General features: G+C 36.1%; 1 protein-coding gene across 6 annotated transcripts in view; it reads right to left on the reverse strand.

Annotated features, from left to right (window-relative positions):
- The window catches only part of FRMPD4 (FERM and PDZ domain containing 4), a 725,245-nt gene that overhangs the window by 111,808 nt on the left and 594,314 nt on the right, over positions 1-19,123 (reverse strand). For all 6 annotated transcript variants that reach the window (XM_074300005.1, XM_074300003.1, XM_074300008.1 and 3 more), the window contains 2 exons: positions 12,709-12,869; positions 8,768-8,870 (listed from right to left, as the gene is read on the reverse strand). In XM_074300005.1, the coding sequence (XP_074156106.1) occupies positions 8,768-8,870; positions 12,709-12,869 (264 nt within the window). The remainder of the gene's footprint in view (positions 1-8,767; positions 8,871-12,708; positions 12,870-19,123) is intronic.

Here is a 19,123-nt window from a genome sequence, read left to right on the forward strand (position 1 = left end):
TTTCCAAATACCACCAGACTCACTTCCTTCAGTCTTTTAAGGTTCTAAGTGGATGAACTTTTAGTATTCCAGGTTTTTGGGGATAGGAAATGTTGAGTACTTGTTGACACATCTTTTCTCCTTTCTGGGTTTCTTTAGCACTGAATTACATATATCATTTCTGAACCCAAGTCCAGCTTTTCTCCTTGCCATAGCTTAAGGATAGAATTTTCTCTAGCAATACTGTTATAAGTGGTAGTTAGTTTTCTGGGCCAGAAAGCAACAGATATTTAACTCACAGAGGAAGCTATACCTATATAACACTATTGTCTTCTAATATTTTTTGACAATAACGTTTTAACCTAGAAAATTGATCAGAAGTCATAATATTGCTTTTATGGTTTCAATCAACATTTAGAATTAGCCTCTTAAGTATAACTTAATTATAATCAGGCAATGAGAATTATCAAGTACTTATTCTATGTCAGATACCATACTAGTCTGCGAGAACATAAAGCAAAATGAAACAATTCTTGCATTCAAGGAGCTTACATTCTAACATAATTAGAAATTTCATTTAATTTTGCAAATTTCAAATGTCCTGGGGAAAGATTCTTAGAATATTTGTGAAGAAGAAGATGTATGGATTCTTTAAAGATTGTTTCTTTTTTTAAAAATTATTTCATATAAAAAATTCAACTCTGCAATTAATGAGATAGTTGCCAATATAGAACACTATGGGATGAATTGAACTAATATAATTTCACTACTGCAATTATAGTCCTTTTAGAGGAGACATGAAAAACTGAAATGCTGTTACTGTAGTAGTAAATTGGTCTCAGAGAGACCCTTTCATTTTTCTTAAGAAGAAATAAATTTCTGTAATAAAGCAACCAAAAGGTAAGAAAAATAATCCACTAAAACCCACAAATGTTTCTGGAAGCAGAAATATAATTCATGAACAAATGCTGAAAAGGGAATTTTTTAAATGTCCATACATTTAAGGAAAAGAAAAGAATGCCAGTTTTTAGGGAGAATTTTATAATACTTTAAAATAATGAGGTTTTTTTCTAGTTCTCTCAGAGAATAAGAAAATAAAATATTTTATTAAAGAGGAAGATAATATATTTTGTATAAGATATAGACATTAAGATATATTTTGGTTCAAGAGCCAAGTAAAAAGCCTGCTATTTTGCAATATCTAAATTTTTAGCTTAGCACACACTGCATATAGATGATTATACTGATAAAAAGGCACAATAGCAATTTCCCTCAGTGGTGATGAAACTGAATGGTCTGTTTTAGCATCATCTGGGTATTCTGATGCTATTCCACTACACAGTGCTTTAAAGTACTTTGATGGAACAGAACTGAAGATATTCAACTCTGTTGTGAACATTGCCACCTGTTCCTATGAATGCATGGTGATATTAGCCTGGTAAAAGGAATGACAATTTTAGATGGATAAATTGATAACCTTTTGAGCAAAATATGATGAATTTTAGGGAAGAATCAGCTCCAAATGTCCTAAGCATTGAAGTCTAGGACAATTGCCTGTGAATAGCCAGTTCAAGGAATGATAGCATACTCAATATTCTGGAAAGGCAAGGCCTAAGGATTAAAATCACAACTGAAACTACTGGAAACCAGAGAGTATAGTATATTTCTATTATCTTAGAATCTTAGGACAAAGGGATCTTTGTTCTTATAAGGCATGATGCAGGTTCTCAGGTTGTGGTAGGGAAACCTGGTTAATAGATTTCTGGAGACTATGTCACCTCACTGCCCAATTGATGCATTATAGTAACCCATAGCAGTTTGTTTTTACCTCTGTGGAGAGGAAGGTTATACCAGGGCAGGAGAAAAATAAACAGGAGATTGATGGCTATTGGAGAAAGGGCACAAAAATGAAGAGGAGCAGAATTGTTCTTAAAGCTATACTAGAAAGGAGTTTGTGGGAGTCAAGAGATATGAATTCGAGTTGTAGCTGTATGAGGGATAAGTTATCTGATTGTGCAGGTCACCTTTCTGGGAGTTACTTTCTCCCCTGAAAAATGAGGAACCTGAATTGAGGATCTCTAATGTCCTTTTCTCTTTCTAATCAAATTAACTAATGATTTATCTATTTTTTTTCATAAAACTTACTTTTAGTTTTATTTATTAGTTTCAATAGTTTTCTTACTTTCAGTTTTATTAATCTCTCCTTTGATTTTCAGAATTTCTAATTTGGTATTTAATTGGGGTTTTTAAATTTCTTCTTTTTCTAGTTTTTTTAGTTCATGTCCAATTCATTGATCCTCTCTTTCTCTGTTTTATTCATATATGCATCTAGAAATATAAAATTTGAATGCCCTTTCCAACCCTGGCATTCAATGACTAAATCTAGGATGTGATGTCCACAAGGTGTGGGTGGGTTACTACATGAGAATCCTACACTAATAGATCCTTTTGCCTTTTCCTCATTTTTTCCTCTAATGACTTCTATGAACCTAGCACTTCAGAGGTTACAAAATGCTCTATTGTGTTGTTTGCTCTCATAGCAAAAGCAGATAAGTAATGCAAATACAGGGAAAGGGCTTAGATCTGAGATTTCCTTGAGATATTGTTTTTCCTTTCTAAGAGGACTGATGACATCATGCAACGCTGTTTTTACTGACATGTGAATTGGATTTCAGTGAGCCAAAGCTGCATAAAGTCAGCAGCCTTACTCTCTCTTCCAGAGTCATCCAAGGCCAATGGCAGATTGAAAGTCAGGACAATTGGCAATGATCCAGGATGCAGTGGATGACCTTGGCGTCTTTGATGTCTGATCAAGCTCTAAGTGCTCCACAGTGCTTGCTTCAGCCCGTTTTGTGGCTGTTGGAACAATTTATTCTCATTCTTCCATTCCATTGGGAAAGTCTTTACCTACTTGGGGTAGATACCTCCCCAAATTATCAATGGGTTTGAGGATGGTTAGTTACTCTCAACCTTGTTTAGCCTATCTGACAACACAGTTTTACCAGGATGTGGGCACTGCACATCCTACAGTTTTGGGGGCTACAGGTGAGAGTTGGGTGAAGGTGAACACCAAAGGTGGATGAGCAACCCTGAAAGGGGCTTGGCAAAGTCTCTCACCAGAGGTGTTCCTTTCTCCTGAACACTCCATACTTCCCTAGTAGTAGCTTAGGCAGGTTTTCTGAAATTATGGTCTTAGAGCACTTACAGTGGTAATTTTACTGGGGTCATATAGACAGGATATTTCAAAGATAGAATTTTAATCCAGATCTTCCCAGTTTTGAGGCCAGCTTGTTCTGCTATCTCTTCAGTGCATAGATGTTATTCTTATTTTATAGGTTGCATAGTAGATAAGGCACTGGACCTGGGGTCAGGAAGATCTCAGTTCAAATATGACCTCAGACGCTTACTAGCAGTGTAACTAGGGCAAATCACTTAACCTCGGTTTGCCTCAATTTTTTCATATGTGGAATGGAGATAACAATAGCACCTATCTTGTGGGGTTGTTGGGAAGATCAAATGAGATAATATTTGTAAAAGGCTTGGGATAGTAAGTATACAATTGCTGCTTAGTACCTTTCCCTGTCCCCTTACCCTCTGTGAGAAAGCAGAGACTGGGGAGTCTGAATTATCCTTAGTCATCATACAAATTTACAGAGTCCAAAAAGCTAGAAATAAAAGAGATTTTATAGTCAATACCCTTTGAAGAGAGCCAGAACTTTGGAGAAGTATACTTGAAACCAGTAACTGTTAACTCAGTGGAATTGATAACACAATAGTTATCTAGTTTAGCAGGTGAGTTCTTTAGCTCAGCATGATTGACAATCCTAAAACTAGGTGTTAATTCAGTAGAATTAAGGTAATGATTCTCTAGTACTTGGTATAGTTCTACCAGTTGCAGCTATTCTACAAGATTGACACCTAGGATGATGTACTTATATACATAAGAACTGAGAGTTCTGGGAAGGGAGACAGACTTCAAGATAGAGACTGTCCTGGTGGCTCTCCTGCCTCCTGCACTGAAACCAAGACCCGTTCTGGAGGCCCTCCAGAAAGCTAGCTGAGCCCCAGGAGAAGGAGACAGACTGTGAGGGAGACAATAAAGACTTTGGACTTTATCCCTGACTATTCTCATGGTGATTATTCTGCTGAAAACAAGGCTGGTCTGGAGACCTCCAGAAAGCCAACCAGAACCTTACAATCCCTCATTTTACAGATAAGGAAGTTGAGGTGCAGAGTGCTTAAACTGATGTCCCCAATTTCACAAGGTCAGTAAATGTCAGAAGTCAGATGGTTAACCCAAGTCTTCTTGCCATCAGGACTATTGACCCTTCCAATCTCTCCTACTGAAGTAAAACAGCAAATTTATGAACATAGATTTATAACTAGGTAGTTTTTTCCACTGTAGGGAATCCTTATAACCTGACTCCCAGGGTCTCTCCAGTGTATATGTTAAGGATATGGACAGAGGATGAGGCACAAAGATGTCTACATATGCTATTGTTATCAACCCAAACCAATATAATGCAATATAATGGCTTTACCATAAAAAGTTTGGTAAATCCTGGTCTCTAAAACTACATTTAAAAAAAAATTGCTTTATAAATGCGGTTTTGTACTTCATTCTCAAATTACCTCACACACTGAACATACAAGTGACCCAGGCTGAACAAAACTTAAAATAATGAGCGCTGACGTGCTGTGTTTGTTAATGAGAAATCAATGGGACCATAAGCCACACATAGTCATTTAGGAAATGTGGTCTCAAAACTAACACATGCATGCTTCAATTAAATGCTACCCTGAGGCCAAAAACCCAAACCAAAAACACAAAATGAAGCAGGTAAGATTTCCTTGCAGAGTCAGTAGACTCTTACACAAGCTTAAGATCTAGACTAGAGTTTCCTCATCCACTCCAACCCATTGTAGTATTCTAATAAAAATAAACAAAGCACTAAATGTAGTAAGCACTAGTTCTTTCTTGAGCACTATAGAGTTGCTTGATTGCTAAACAAGGGAGAATTCCCCATTTATTTGAAGGATAAACTCTTCAACACTGTGCTGTTTTAGGAGGGCTGTTATATTGGAAAGACTCCCTCATCCTGAATTAAAACGTTAAAATTGCAGACTGGAAAGGAAGCTCAATGAAATATCAATGTGTCTAATACCAACAGCTTCTCTGAGTCCCCAGTGCTTGGGTTTATTAAAGTTGGTATTAGAAACAAGCTATTTAAGAGAATGTCATCGTACTGTGTTGGAAAACTCATTAGGGAAAAGAAATCCGTGAGGAGCTTTGCTACTAATGATAGTCATTGGAATGGAGACTGATGCAAAACAATCATTCTGATGCTGTGAAAAAAAGACCACCAGCTACTTGATTAGTTCCATACTGTCTCTAACAAGAGAAATAGGCAGAAACACATTGTTGGCCTTGGTGAAGACACTAAATGCTTTCCCCACTCCCTCCTTTTTAAAGCAGGAAAATTGTAGGTCAAATCCTCAATGTTAGAAGCATGTAGGTTTGATGAGAGGAGCCTCATCAAACTCTCTTTCTCTCTCTCTGACTTTGGGGGTGAGCCATGAGGTAAAGCACTTGAGAAGCTCCTTGAAGAGAGATTGTCCTTGAACCCTGTCTCTGCCAAAAACCTGCCCCAGGGAATCAAGTTAAGTGGTTTCACTCTGTTATCACCTAGGGGGGGATCAATTGAGTACCACTCCTACTTAGCCTGGAGTTGGAGAGTCCAACCCATTGAATTGGAGATTAGCCCAGAGACACTCATTCAATTCCAAGATTTTCTATTCTGATTCTAACTCAAACTACACCTAGCCTCCATCAAGAGCTGCCCCCAGCTTCTAGCCTAGGCTGCAATTATAAAAAAAAAAAAGCCAACTTTGGGGCTCTCTCCTTGCAGAGGACTTAACATGCCATGCCATGCTATGCCAAGAAACCTATCTCTCCTTGGCATAAGCTGCAACCCTCTGCCCGCTGAAATGATATTCTCTTTCAGTGATATCCCTTCTTTATCCCTTTCTCACCTATTTCCCTAACAAGACTTTATACCTTTCTGTCAGGATTTCTCTGCTAGAAACTTTACTTCTCTGTCAGGACCTTGCCACCAAGGAATTCAGTCTTTCTATTCATGCATAGCAAAGGCTGACTCCCCAATGCCAATAATAAACTTTTTGGATTTGTAAGTTCCTTTATGAAGGACCTCTGTGCTGGCAGAAAGGATTCCCACAATTCCCTGCCCTGTGCCAAATCCTAGGGGAATCAAGGGGACCCTGTTCCAAACCTCATCATTTGGGGACAAACCCCAAACCTCTTCATTTGACTTCCTGACCTCCAGGTACCCTAAACCTTTTCAGGTTTTACCTTCAAGTCAAAAGCATAGACCTCACTGAGAACTATCCTAATAAAAGTCATTTAAGGACAGAGACTAACTAGACCTGCAATTTCATGCATAAAGGGAGCTCCCAGGGAGGAACTGCTTTTTATCAGTGGCTGTTGGTATCTTCTTGGCAACTCATAATCTTAGAGAGTTGCCTAGGTGTCTGAGAAGTTAAATAATTTGTCCCAGCTGATCCAGTGAGTATGACCTGGGGTGCTACCAAGGTTTTCTTGCGTTCAAGGCCAGCTCTCTATTCATTAAACCATGCTGCTTCTTAAAAATCAATGAACTAAGATCTTTTTTTTTTTTTTTTTTTTCTGAATCATCAGGATTTAAAATCTTCTTGAGCAGTGGGGACAAAGAACTTTTAGTATTCTCCTGTGAACTTATAAAGAAAATATATTATAGTTGCTGCTATCTGGGAACCAGATAATTTTTGTTGTTGTTGTTGTTTGTTTATTTGTTTTGCTCCTTCTATTAGCAATCTAACTAGTTCATGGACAAATATGCTATTTACTTTTTTGATGCATATAGTTGGAAGAAAAAAGTCTTTGTTTTCTCTTGAATGACTCTGGGAAGATTGCTAAGAAATTGTCACACTTTTCCATATGGCTGAAAGGACTTAGAACTTGTCTCTGTTGAGTAGTTATGCCCAACTAAAACCCAAAAGTTGCCATTTTGTTCAATTTTCCCCTAGGATGTGAAGCTTAATGGTGACATATCACAGTGATCCTACATTTTGTAAAGCAAAATGTACAAACTTCCTTCAATCTAGGTCACTTGTGGTTTCCCAAGATGTTGGAACTGTGGCCATTCTTAGTTCATGTGTAAGAAAAGATGCTTTCCTCCCCTAGTGGATTGCACAGGTGCAGTCTGGAATTGGGCAAAAATCCAGCCCCTCCCTAGGACACCAAAACATTTCAGTGTGTGCTCTGTGAGGCATGGTACAGCCATGGGGTATCCCTTTACTAAATCCCTATGCAGAGACAAATACATCTGTTTAGGATCTTCTCTGGGGTGTTAGTTAACTGTAAAACGAACCTGGGACTGCCTGCTGAAGGGGAGTCTAGAGGGCTCTTAAGAATCTCAATTGATTCTATTGCTTTGATGAGGAGTTCCAACCCATTTGGAGGACTGAATGAAATTACTTTTAAGTGCTTACTATGTATGAGGCACTGGGCTAAGGACCAAAGGGAGACTTCAATAGTTTTGCTTCCTCTTAAAATTTGTTAGGCAGGAATCCCCTATCCAAGAACTATTTAGATTAGTTGAACTGATCTTAGGAGGAAAACTGTCTAGATGTGTTGTTCTCCCAAACCAGCTCTATAAAATCCCTCGTCACCTCAAGAGTGCACCTTACCATTTTAAAAATGTACATTGTTTTGATAGTCCAAGAAAACAAACCGGCTCAGGACTGGATAAATGAACCTTAGGCAAGAAAAGAGTTAGGTTTGAAGCCTTGAAATCCAATAATAAACGTGATGCCTTAAAGAAAATGACGAAAACTATTTTTCTATCCTCATCAACTTCTATTTGGTAGTTATATAGTGACATTTTAAGGATTGATAACTAATTATCTGGAAACTCAAACTGTTTGGAGATGGGAAGAGTTTATTCCACCATATCACACAGCCTCTTGACATATTCCTGTAGTTTATTGTCACTGCAGTAGAAAATTTCTGAGTTCCCAATAAGCTATTTTGTTTTTCATTTGTTTGCTTTAATTCTCAGCCAGAGTTTAATACCAATGCACTACAAAGAAGGTGTGCCCTTTCAGTGTTTTACTATTTACATAAAAAATACAAATGTCTTTCTCTGATGTTTTACCAGACATATGAAATAATGAAGTCACTTCCAAGATATCTATATCAATAAACTGAGCACAATTGACTGATGATTTAATCACTGTTTTTTGGTTCACTTATTTTTCTGAAAATTCTGTAATGGATTACTCACTTAAATGTGAAAAGAATTGCAGGAATTAGCATTTATTTGTAGCTAGAGATGTACACATACATTAATATGTATTTATTCTTATACATTTCACTTGAGTTTAGTTCAGAAGTTAGGTGATAAACCGAAAGCATTTGGCCATTCCATTAGGAAAAAATATGAAGGAAAAACAACCCAATTTGTATTTAGCAATAAAAATAAGAGAGTTTGTGAATTGAGATCTACACTTTGTCAAAAGGGGAAAAAGCATCTTGGGTTTCTCCCCATTAGGGTGCACTATGGGCAATTTTACCAGTATTTGTTTGATTATTCATTAAAAACAGAACATATTATTTTGGTTTCTTAGTTCTGAAGTAGGTCATAGAAAAACCTCCTTCTGCTAATGTCTATGGCAGGACAGTGTAATAATGCTTGTACATTACAGGACAAGTCACAGGCGGATCAACTACCTGACAAGGTCAATGACTCTCTCCCTCGGAGCTGTGCTGACCGGCTCATCATTAATCATTACGATCTGATCTCCTGGGATAAGTTTTCCTTCTGAGGGGCCACCTGGAGACAAATGAGAGTTAAGTACCAGTTAGCTGATCATTGTTAACACACTGACAGCCTCTTCTCCTATGCCTCAGCACCTGGCAACAATTCTCTTGCAGAACTCATATTATCTTTAGCAGAAGGGTCAGGGTGCTTCTCCTAGAAGCAAAAGACCTCCTTAGGTGCACAGTCATTTCTTCAGTCTCTGAATTCTCATTTCTGAGGTGAGAATTGAACGCTTTCTTGGCTTCTAAGTTTTTTTTTTTTGTTTTGTTTTGTTTTTAAATACATAAAGTAAAGCCACATCTGTCTCACAAAACATCTGGTAAAAATAGAAAATGTCATTTTGTTGGAAGTAGAATATTATTTTCAGGTGCCCAAGTATTTGACATTATATGACAGACTTGGACTTAACATTTGATGGAATTTTTCAGTTTTTCACCCAGGTGTTAGTCCCCATATATAGATACAATCCAAGTCTTTCCTTTCAAATGTCAATGGTGTTAATAAAAAAAATAAAATCTTTTTAAAGCAATGAAAATGAACAAGTCTTTAGGCATGGCACAGAACACATAGCCAATAAAATTAGAAACACAGACATTTTGAGCTGGATGGGACATCAGAAATCATCTAGTCTAACTAACCTCTTCCTTTTATAGGGAAACTGAAAATTTGGAGAGGTGAAATAACAATACACCCATGATCTTGGCTTATTTGTGGCAGAAATGGACCTGAAACTTAGGTGTCTTGACTTCCCACCTAGTGCTTTTTCTTCTAACTATAATGCTTCCTATTTTACATTTGCATTATTTCTATCTTTGAATGGACATACTGAAATCTATATTTAATTTTTTGCAGTGATAGAAAAAGTTAGAGAAATCTTATCATAGCCACAGGAGAGTATTTATATTACAAGTGTTGAAACTTAAACTTAAATGGTGTTAACCTTCACAGAATGACTTATAGAAACATTTGTAGAACTCATCTTAATGACTTGTCAAAGCAGTTATTATGATTCAATCAAATTGGTAAGTGACTAGTTGCTAATTACCTGTTTCAAAATAATCAGTTCTTTGAATTCAGCTACAAGTGATTATTTTGAATACTAGTTATAACTCTAGATTCATGCATTTTAAGTTGAAGTATGAACCTGACCTGGGAAGATGTACTATTTAATTTAGCTATTATGTTAAAATATCTCTTCCCTTTTCTGATTCTTCCCTCTTTATTCAGAGTTCTCCAAACATACCTGCTGCTAAGCATAGAAGAAATGACAGAGACAAAGAGGAGGAGGGCAAGTTTACAGGTTGCTTTTCTGGTTTTTTAAAATCAATTATTATTTACCAAAAGGGTTTTTGCAGAAGTTTAAAGAGATATGAGATATATGAGTGCTTAGAGATCAATGGGTATTTTCCTTTTTTGAGTTTTTATCCCCAAAACCCTGGCAAATAAAAGGTGCTAGTTGACTTAAATCAAATCATATGAACCTTTCATACTCTCTGTTTGGTGCCCAAAACCTTGGAAACCATTATCAGTAATTACCCAAAAAAGGGGATAGGGATTCATCTATGGGCTATGGTAGGGTAGGTATGTATGGGGGATATGAAGTGGGAAAAGAGAATGATCAATATATTTTCCCACAGAAACATTATTATATATGATGATTAAGTTCAATAAAACTAGCACAATATTTCAGGTACAATTCAAAGCTAAATAGAGCTGTCCAGGGAAATTAATTACCATGCATAACATTGTTTTTATGGGAAAATACAAACCAAGTCCCAAACAACCAACTTATAAATACATTTTTGGAATTGCCTATGTCCATCATTAGCCCAAAGCACTTCCCCCCCCACAGAAAGCCACAAGGCTGTTAGATAAAGAATTTGAAACATGGATTCTGTACATACAGTTCCTTGTTCCTTCAAAATTATGAATCAGTGGAGCCCTTCAGAGAAGAAGTCATTCTTTACACTTCATTAAACACACTGGGTTCTTTTTCATAGAAGGAAAATCTATATCTTTCCACTGAAATCATTAGGAATTTCGGTGTAACCATTTGCATGACAGCTACACATTTTATCTAACTTTATAAGAATAAAAACTAATGGAAATCAATTTGACTTAAATTTATACTCAGCACCTCAAATCTTCCTAACTACATGCATGAATGGCTTTAAATTTGAGAAGAGGTAACAGGGCAAGAAGGGATAAGTTATATAGAGCTACAAAGTACAAGTAGAGAAAGGGAGAGCAGAATTGGCACTCTGATTAAGTGCTTGTACAGCTGATAGAAAGTCAAGTGATATTTTTATTATATATGCTATATATATGTGTGTGTGTGTGTGTGTAACACACACACACACACACACACATATATATATATATATATACATGGTGTTCTAGCAGACTTAGAGGAGCTTTAAACTTTAAATAAGCTAAAAAATTATCTATATATGTATGTATATTTCTATATATTTATGTGCATGGGTATGTATACATATACATACATACACAGATATACATATATTATACAGCTATCCTGGCTAAAAGGTCAACTGTCTTTTCATTTTATATATATACTCTATCACCTCTTTCAACCATCAATAATCATTACATGTTTCAAGTACAGTTAAAATGAATCAATTATTTTAGTCAGCTGGAGGTGTAGATGAAGGAAGAACTAATTTTTCCAGTACTAGAGTTAAGGAGGAATAAATACACACAGTGAAGGACGTAAGAATCTTGAGAATGACATAAGCTCAGTAAGAACTGTGATCCTTAAGCAGTCACTGATTAATTCGAATTTACTTTAATAGCTCTTGGTGAAATTTGTGAAAAACAAGTCATTTGCCTCCTTTTGAATGAGAAGTTTAAGATATGGACCTTCACATCTTTTTTTTCTCTTGGAACCACAAATTCTAAATTCTATAGCACCAGAGCTTTGTGAAGGCATGGGAGAACTAGGGACAAGGTTAATGACTCTAAGAATAAAAAATTATACTGTGTGTGTGTGTGTGTGTGTGTGTGTGTGTGTGTGTGTGTGTGTGAGAGAGAGAGAGAGAGAGAGAGAGAGAGAGAGAGAGAGAGAGAGAGAGAAAGAGAGAGAGAGAGAGAGAGAGAGAGAGAGAGAGAGAGAGAGAGAGAGAGAGAGAGAGAGAGAGAGAATGTCAAGAATAGAAATGAATAAAGAATTTCTTTAAAAATGAAACAATGGTAGAAGGATTTTCACCACCTGAATTTTTTTGCATCAGTAATAGCACAGGTCTTTCTCCCTCCCCCTTAGCCTCACGTCCAAGAAATACACAACTATTCTGGGAGGCACTATGCTTTGGTGGGAAGAAGACTGGAAGCAGAGAGGGATTAATTAACTTGCCCAGGGTCACACAGCTCAGAAGTGTTAAGTGTCTGAGGTCACATTTGAACTCAGGTTCTCCTGATTTCAGGACTGATGCTTTATGCACCACCTAGCTGTTCCCCAATTTTCTTTTCTATAAAATAAAGGCATCAGGCTATTTCCTTTGAGGTCTCTTCCAATTCTTAATCTATGGTTCTTTGATAGTCTTTCTTATTGTGTGTTCACACTTAAGAAATAGTTTCAAGGATAATATTTCATCAATCAGTTTTGCTTATGATCAATCAAAATGATCAATTTTATATTTAAGAATATAGAGCTGAATGAAATTTCCTCTAAAAGAAATTTTAAAGAACTATTCCAACTCTAGCTGTAAGTATAAACTGATCTATTTTGTTGGTCTTGCTTATGGTGGGCTCCAGGAGGAGATCCACAATTCATAGCTGGCTAAGGTTAGAAGGGGCAGAAAGCAGGAGGAAGGGGAGCGATGGGTTGACTTACCTGGTGTTACTGAACGGACAACCACCGGTTTCTCACTCCCTGCCACAAATCCGAATCCCAGCACAGGATCCCTCCTCATCTCAACCTGTCGAGGAGCAGGAGGGATGATTTGGCAGCTCTCAAATCTAGGGTCTTCAAATGTGACCCCCTGTGTCATGTGACTGTGGACAAAGAAGAAAGGAATCATGAATAGTACTACTAATAAATTACCACATTAGGGAAAAGAAACAGGCTTCAGAATCAGAAAACCTGTGTTAAAATTCCACTTTTAATACATTTTGATTGTGACTATAGCCAAGCTACTTAAGTGACTTCACTTAATTTAAAAAAAAATTAAATTTTAAAAAGAAATGTTTAACAAAATTTATAAGAATGTAATAGAACATAGATAATGTGACTTTTTACATGAATATGAGCCCTGCAGGAATCTTATGTATGGTTTAGTAGTCCATAGTTTCTATTTTAATTTGATACCCTTGTCCCACACTGATGAAATCCTTGGTCCAGTTCTTATGCCCCATATTGTTACAGTGCTTTTCAGTTACAAAGTTTTTGCATTTCTGTTTTCCCAGCTTGGTCTAGCTGTTTTTCTATTGTGTTTGTTCTTCATTTGCTATATAGAACAACAACAGAAAGGCAGATTGCAAATCCCTGCATCGTCCACTAAAACCCACTTCATATATATTTTCTGTATATACCATTTAGAAAGAAAGTAACTTTATTCTGTGATAAGATCTGCAATTTTATAATCTTGGAAAAGTCATTTTACCTCCGCCGATCTCAGTATTCTCAACTGTAAACTGAGAAGCTGGACACAATGATATCTGAACTTTCTACCATTCTTTTCTGTACACAAATAGACAACCCAATTTAGACTGGTCTATCTACACCATGGGAGGCTTATTTTTCTCAGATTCCTGTATCCCTAGCAAGCCAATTCCAATCATTGCAGGAAAATAAAGTTGAACTCATTATAGACCTGATGGAGGAAAACAAGACTAATCCATTTGAAGCTGTCTGTGTTACAATGAGATAGTGAATTCACTATGAGTGTGTAGGTTACCTGTGAATTGACCTGCATTCTAATGAAAACTCTGGCACTGTGAGGATTTTTTGCTGTATCATGTTTTCATTTTAATGAAACACAAACGACATAATCCCAGGCTATCACGATGTCAGAATTCATCAAAGCATTAAAAAGTTGGTAGTGTGCTCTTCTGGTAAAACATCAAGAAACAACGGTTTATGAGGGAATGAAATAATACAAGATGTGAGTGAGAGAGAACAAAGTATGGATAGGTTATTATGTGTAGCCCCAACAGCCGTAGAATCCTAGGGGGCAGACAGATTACCAATATATTCATCCAATCTGTGCACAATGTTAATTAATGAGACTTGACCTGAATGGTGATTATGGCTCTTAGTGCTAGGATTCTATGCTTAGAATCAGAATCTGGGGATAGCACTGATGGAGCTCTGACAGACATATTTTTCCAAATAGTTCAGTTCTTGACATCCGGGCATTTAACTTTCCAGACTTCAAGCATTCATGTGATTTTATTAATAACCTCATTTTCACTTTCACATTGGCAACCACACACATTTGTGACTGTGTGTGATAGAGAAAAAAAAAAAGAGAGATGTGATGAATTTGTGGAGCAGCCTGCATTTTACTAGACTTTATACTGGTCTTGATCACCCTACCATTGCAAAGAGCTCCCTGTGCATTTGTTGAATATTTTCATTGTTTGACTTTAAAACTCAAATTCTGGGTCACACTTATGCCCCCAAAGAATAGTTTAAGCCCTTTGGGCTCAGGTAGAGTGGTTTAGATCAGTATAGTACACAGCACAACACTTTCAGCTCCTTCTGACACAATAGAAGGTAAGATTCAGATTAAAAATGATTTAATTTTAAGATTTTTATTTTCTGTACAGTATTTATGGCACTCTGATTTTTTTTTTTGGTATTATCAAAAGAGAATACTATCTGAAATAAGGTGAAATTTAGTGAGATGTTAGCAAAAAAGGTCACAGAATTCTGGAAAGTTACCAATGAGAAAAAAATGTTTTGCATGTTACCAATTTTATTTTCTGTTTTGCATTTTATGAGTTATTTCATGGATACTGTATTGGGGAAAGTATATATTCTCAGAATGAATATTTTGTGGTAAAGAATTATATACAGGAGCATCTAGATGGTACAGTTGATAGAGAGAGCATCAGTCCTGAAGTCAAGAGGACCTGAGTTTAAATCTGGTCTCAGACGCTTAGCACTTCCTAGCTGTGTGACTCGGAGCAAGTCATTTAATCCCAATCGCCTCAGGAAAAAAAAAAAAAAAAGAATTATATGTGGAAAAAAAAAAAGAATTATATATAGATAGAAAAACATGTTTTCAGTAATCTTTAACAAAAAATTAGAATTTCTTGTAATGAAAACTTGATTCCCTATTTCTCATAAATTCACTGTATCAATAAACATGTATTAGACTTTTGTGCTGTTTTTTAGAAATGTTACCCACTTGAAAGTTTAGGATTAATTGCATAGCAGTCTGATCTCCCAGTCATCTTGTCACAGGAAATGAGAGAAAAGAAGCCAATAAGCCCAGAGTTTGAGTATGGGTGTATTTTTTTTTTTACTATTTTGTCCATATCAACTGTTTATGATTGTATGTAAGTAGATCCATGCTATATATTTTCTTTCATACTCTATTCTCTTTCATTTTGACTCATTCTTATTCATTCATCTAATATCAAAGTTTTATCTATCCCAAATAGACCCCAGGAATGGATAATTTTGTTATCCCAAAACATGATTACAGGTATTATGAGACTATTCCAATGTTTGTTTGTTTTCTGCCCTAGTGGTTAATTACAAAAAAGCTACATTTTTCCTAGACATGTTTCCTTCCTGCCATGTTTTCTATTTCAGCTTTTACCACTATACTCCCTTTTTTCCCCAATATCTTTTAAAAAATAATCTTTTTACTTGTCCAAATTTTTGAGGGTACATTTTGAATGTGCAAAGTACCAAATAGAATTATGTGTACAATACAAAGGAAGAATGAAATTTGTTTCTTTGTGGTCCCTTTTTTTAATTACAAGAAGAATTTTCAAAAGTCCCTGAAAGTTGACCACCTAAAATTTTGGCCTCAGGTTTTGGCTAAATTGAAATCATAAAAAACAGAATAGTGTTATTAAATTATCCTGATACAGGAAAGGGGAAGGGAATAAGCATTTTTATAGCCTCTGCCAAGCACTGTACTAAGTAATTTACAAATATTATCTCATTTGACCTTATTTTATGCTATTTTTGAGGGTCTCATAGGGAAGTGGAATTTACCTTTCTAGAAAAAATGTCAACTGATTTTTACAAATTGATTTTATAGTTACAGATCCCATGTAACAGTGCCAAACACACTATTTTATATAAGAGTAGCATTGTGTTCAAAGACTTTCATAGTCATGACATCATTTGATTTCTGCAGCAATCTTGAGCTAATCAAAGTTAATGTAATTATCATTTTTACAGATGAGGAATATGAGGCTTAACCTGGTTAAATACCTAAAAAGCGTAGGCTAATCACTTTGCCTTCATGGATCTCATTCTTCTAATTTTTCAAATGAGGAAGTTGGACTGAATGACCTCTATATTCTCTCTAGTTCTAATAATTTAAGGAAAAATGTGGTACAGTGGAAAATCACTCAGACTTGAGTCAAAGAACCTGAGTTCCAATCAGAATTGTGTTGGTAAAAATTTAGCAACTAGCTCTTTGGGAATAAAAAAAAAAAAAAAAAAAAAAGGCAGTATAGCTTCCCATACCATACATTTTTAGGTTGCATTTGCATTATTAACACTTTCATTTACACTTACCACTAATATTTACCATTTCATTAATATTAGCATTTTCTCCATCACTTATTTAACTCTAAACAATCAACAAAACAATATATCAAGATCTCCTTTGTAGCAATTTCAATTTTCACGGTATAAATGTTCAGCCTGAAAATTTAACAACCAGCTCTCCCAACCTTTTTGAACTGGATCTATCCCACCCCTGGTTTTAATCCTGGCTCTGCCATTTGCCTAACTGTGTACCTTTAGGTAAGTCACTTGATCTCTCCAAATTTCAATTTCTTCAATCTGTAAAATGGAGTTGTATTTTAAAATGACAAAAAATCTTTTTTCCCACTAAAGCTATGCTCTCATGAGTTTATGACTTGTCCAGAGTCACACAGGCTGTTGTAGAATCCTGAAAATCAAGCATTCTGATTTCAAGTTCAGTGCTTTAAAGAAAAAAATCTGTATTAACCAAAGCATCTCACCTTTTATGTTCTGGACTAAGAGATCAGCTTGAAAATGAGAACTCTGCTCAATGAATTCAAAACCAAGATGATTACTAAAACCTCAGAGTTAATTCAATTTTTTTCTCTCTAATCTTTTCCAATGAGAAAATCTTTTAAAGAAGGTCATTTTATAATTCCCTAGAAGAAGTGGGTATGCCATCTGGACAAGCATATGGTTCAAATGCAATAAAAAAAAGAGGTGGTGGGAGGTTTCAGTGAGGATGGTATGGGAGCTGTCAGAAGATTCTCCTTGTGTACAATTGATAAGAGTGAGGTATCAACTCAAACACTTCACCTTGCATTTTTTTAACCAGCTAAAGTTAGAAAATCCTGACAAGCAAAAAGAATGTTAGAAAAAACTCTCTTATGTAGTGAAGGAGAATCATTTATGTATAACTCCTCATGTCAGGAATTTCTAGTAAACCAGAAAGCTAAAATGAATCTGGTTCTTTTCCCCTCCAAGACATAGTGAGTGGGCTATGATAAAATACAGGTATGGATGACAGCTTTAGGTAACAGGCCTGGTCGGAGTGGGAGTAAAGGGGTATGGTTCCTAAATGTAATTTGAACCATATAGCCCTAACAGGAATCCAAAATGGTTTGTGTGGGTATCTAAGATTGGGCCAGGGGCCACACAGGGAACTTTGATGATTCTACATCAACCATTTTAATTTTTTTTTAACTCACAGAAAGGATCATTGTCCAGAAGAAATAGCTATTTTTTTTTAAAGTGATAATGACAATGTCCTTTTGCTTTGAAGTTGTGCCTAGTGGAAGCTGGGAAGGTATTCTTCCTTTTGGAAAGGATCTAAACTATGTGGGAGTAGGGTTTTCTCTCCTTATGATAGAAAGTATAACCCTCATGCTTCCTTGTGGGATGAAGGAGAGAGCTGATGAAATTCTATCATCATGATATCATTGGTGTCCTGACAATGTTAAATCTCTTTAACGAGGTGGATCAGGAAAAAAAAATGGTTTGTAGAAGATGGCACCTAAGCTAAGCCTTAACCACAGAGAAGGTTTTTAAAAGATGGAGCTTAGAAAAGAGTATATTTCAGGAATGGGAGGCAGCTTGGGCAAGGACTTCCAATTAATGTTTATAGAATTGAAATAATACCTTCTTGAAATCTGAGCAGTAAAGAGATGATTAAGCCATGGGAAGTCTTGATTTCTTTGCTTTAAATAGCATGAGTAACCTATTGGGTATCATAATGGCATCTAATAGCATTGATAATATGTATTAGTTTTTGGATTTCTTCTCTCTAATATTTTTCTTCCTCTTTCTTCCACATTCTCCATACCTTTCTTAAACACTCAACCTGCCCTTTTCCCTGCTTGCCTTTCTCCTGTTAAAGGATCTGATAAGTCATTAATACTTTAGTGTGAATTAGATTGTGTTACCCTCTCCAGGGTGTGTGAATTTTAAAATAGGAGTAGGGAAGAGAATCTAAAGGAATGAATCTTTAATGGTAGAATTTCATTTACTATGAATAGGAGAAATATTTCAGGTTAGGGAGCCTTTCCAGAAGTCCTTAAATCATACCACATAGATCATCAGAAATTGACTTTGTGTAAAATTGGTCAATTAATAAACATTTATTAAGCACCTGCTCTGTGCTAGGCATTGTGCAAGGTGCTGGGGATACAGAAAGAAAAATGAAACAGCATACAACTGCCTTCAAGGAGAGGAGAGTTCTAGGGAATTTTTAACTCTCCATAGTGAGGTACAGAGTTTTAAGTGGGAATTTTTGCATCAGAGGTAGATTTCTAATATTTAAAGATATTTAAAAGTATTAAGGGAAGGGTAGAAAGGGAAGGGCATTACTCTGTTCCAGGCATGCAGACACTCTGGTCTATAGATAAGGGAGCATTGCTGAAACAGCCACTTTGAAGGGAGGAGGCAAGGAGGAGTGGAGAATATCATTTTCCCCAGCATCCTGAAGGACTGCAATTACCATCAATATCCTCTAAATTTGGTGCTTTGGGGCAAAGCTCTGGTCACCTCCACTGAAATTACAATTCTGTGAAACAATCTATGAAGCTAATCCTGTTCCATATTAAATAAAAGA

This window comes from Sminthopsis crassicaudata, chromosome 3 (assembly GCF_048593235.1).
Source record: "Sminthopsis crassicaudata isolate SCR6 chromosome 3, ASM4859323v1, whole genome shotgun sequence".
NCBI lineage: Eukaryota > Metazoa > Chordata > Mammalia > Dasyuromorphia > Dasyuridae > Sminthopsis > Sminthopsis crassicaudata.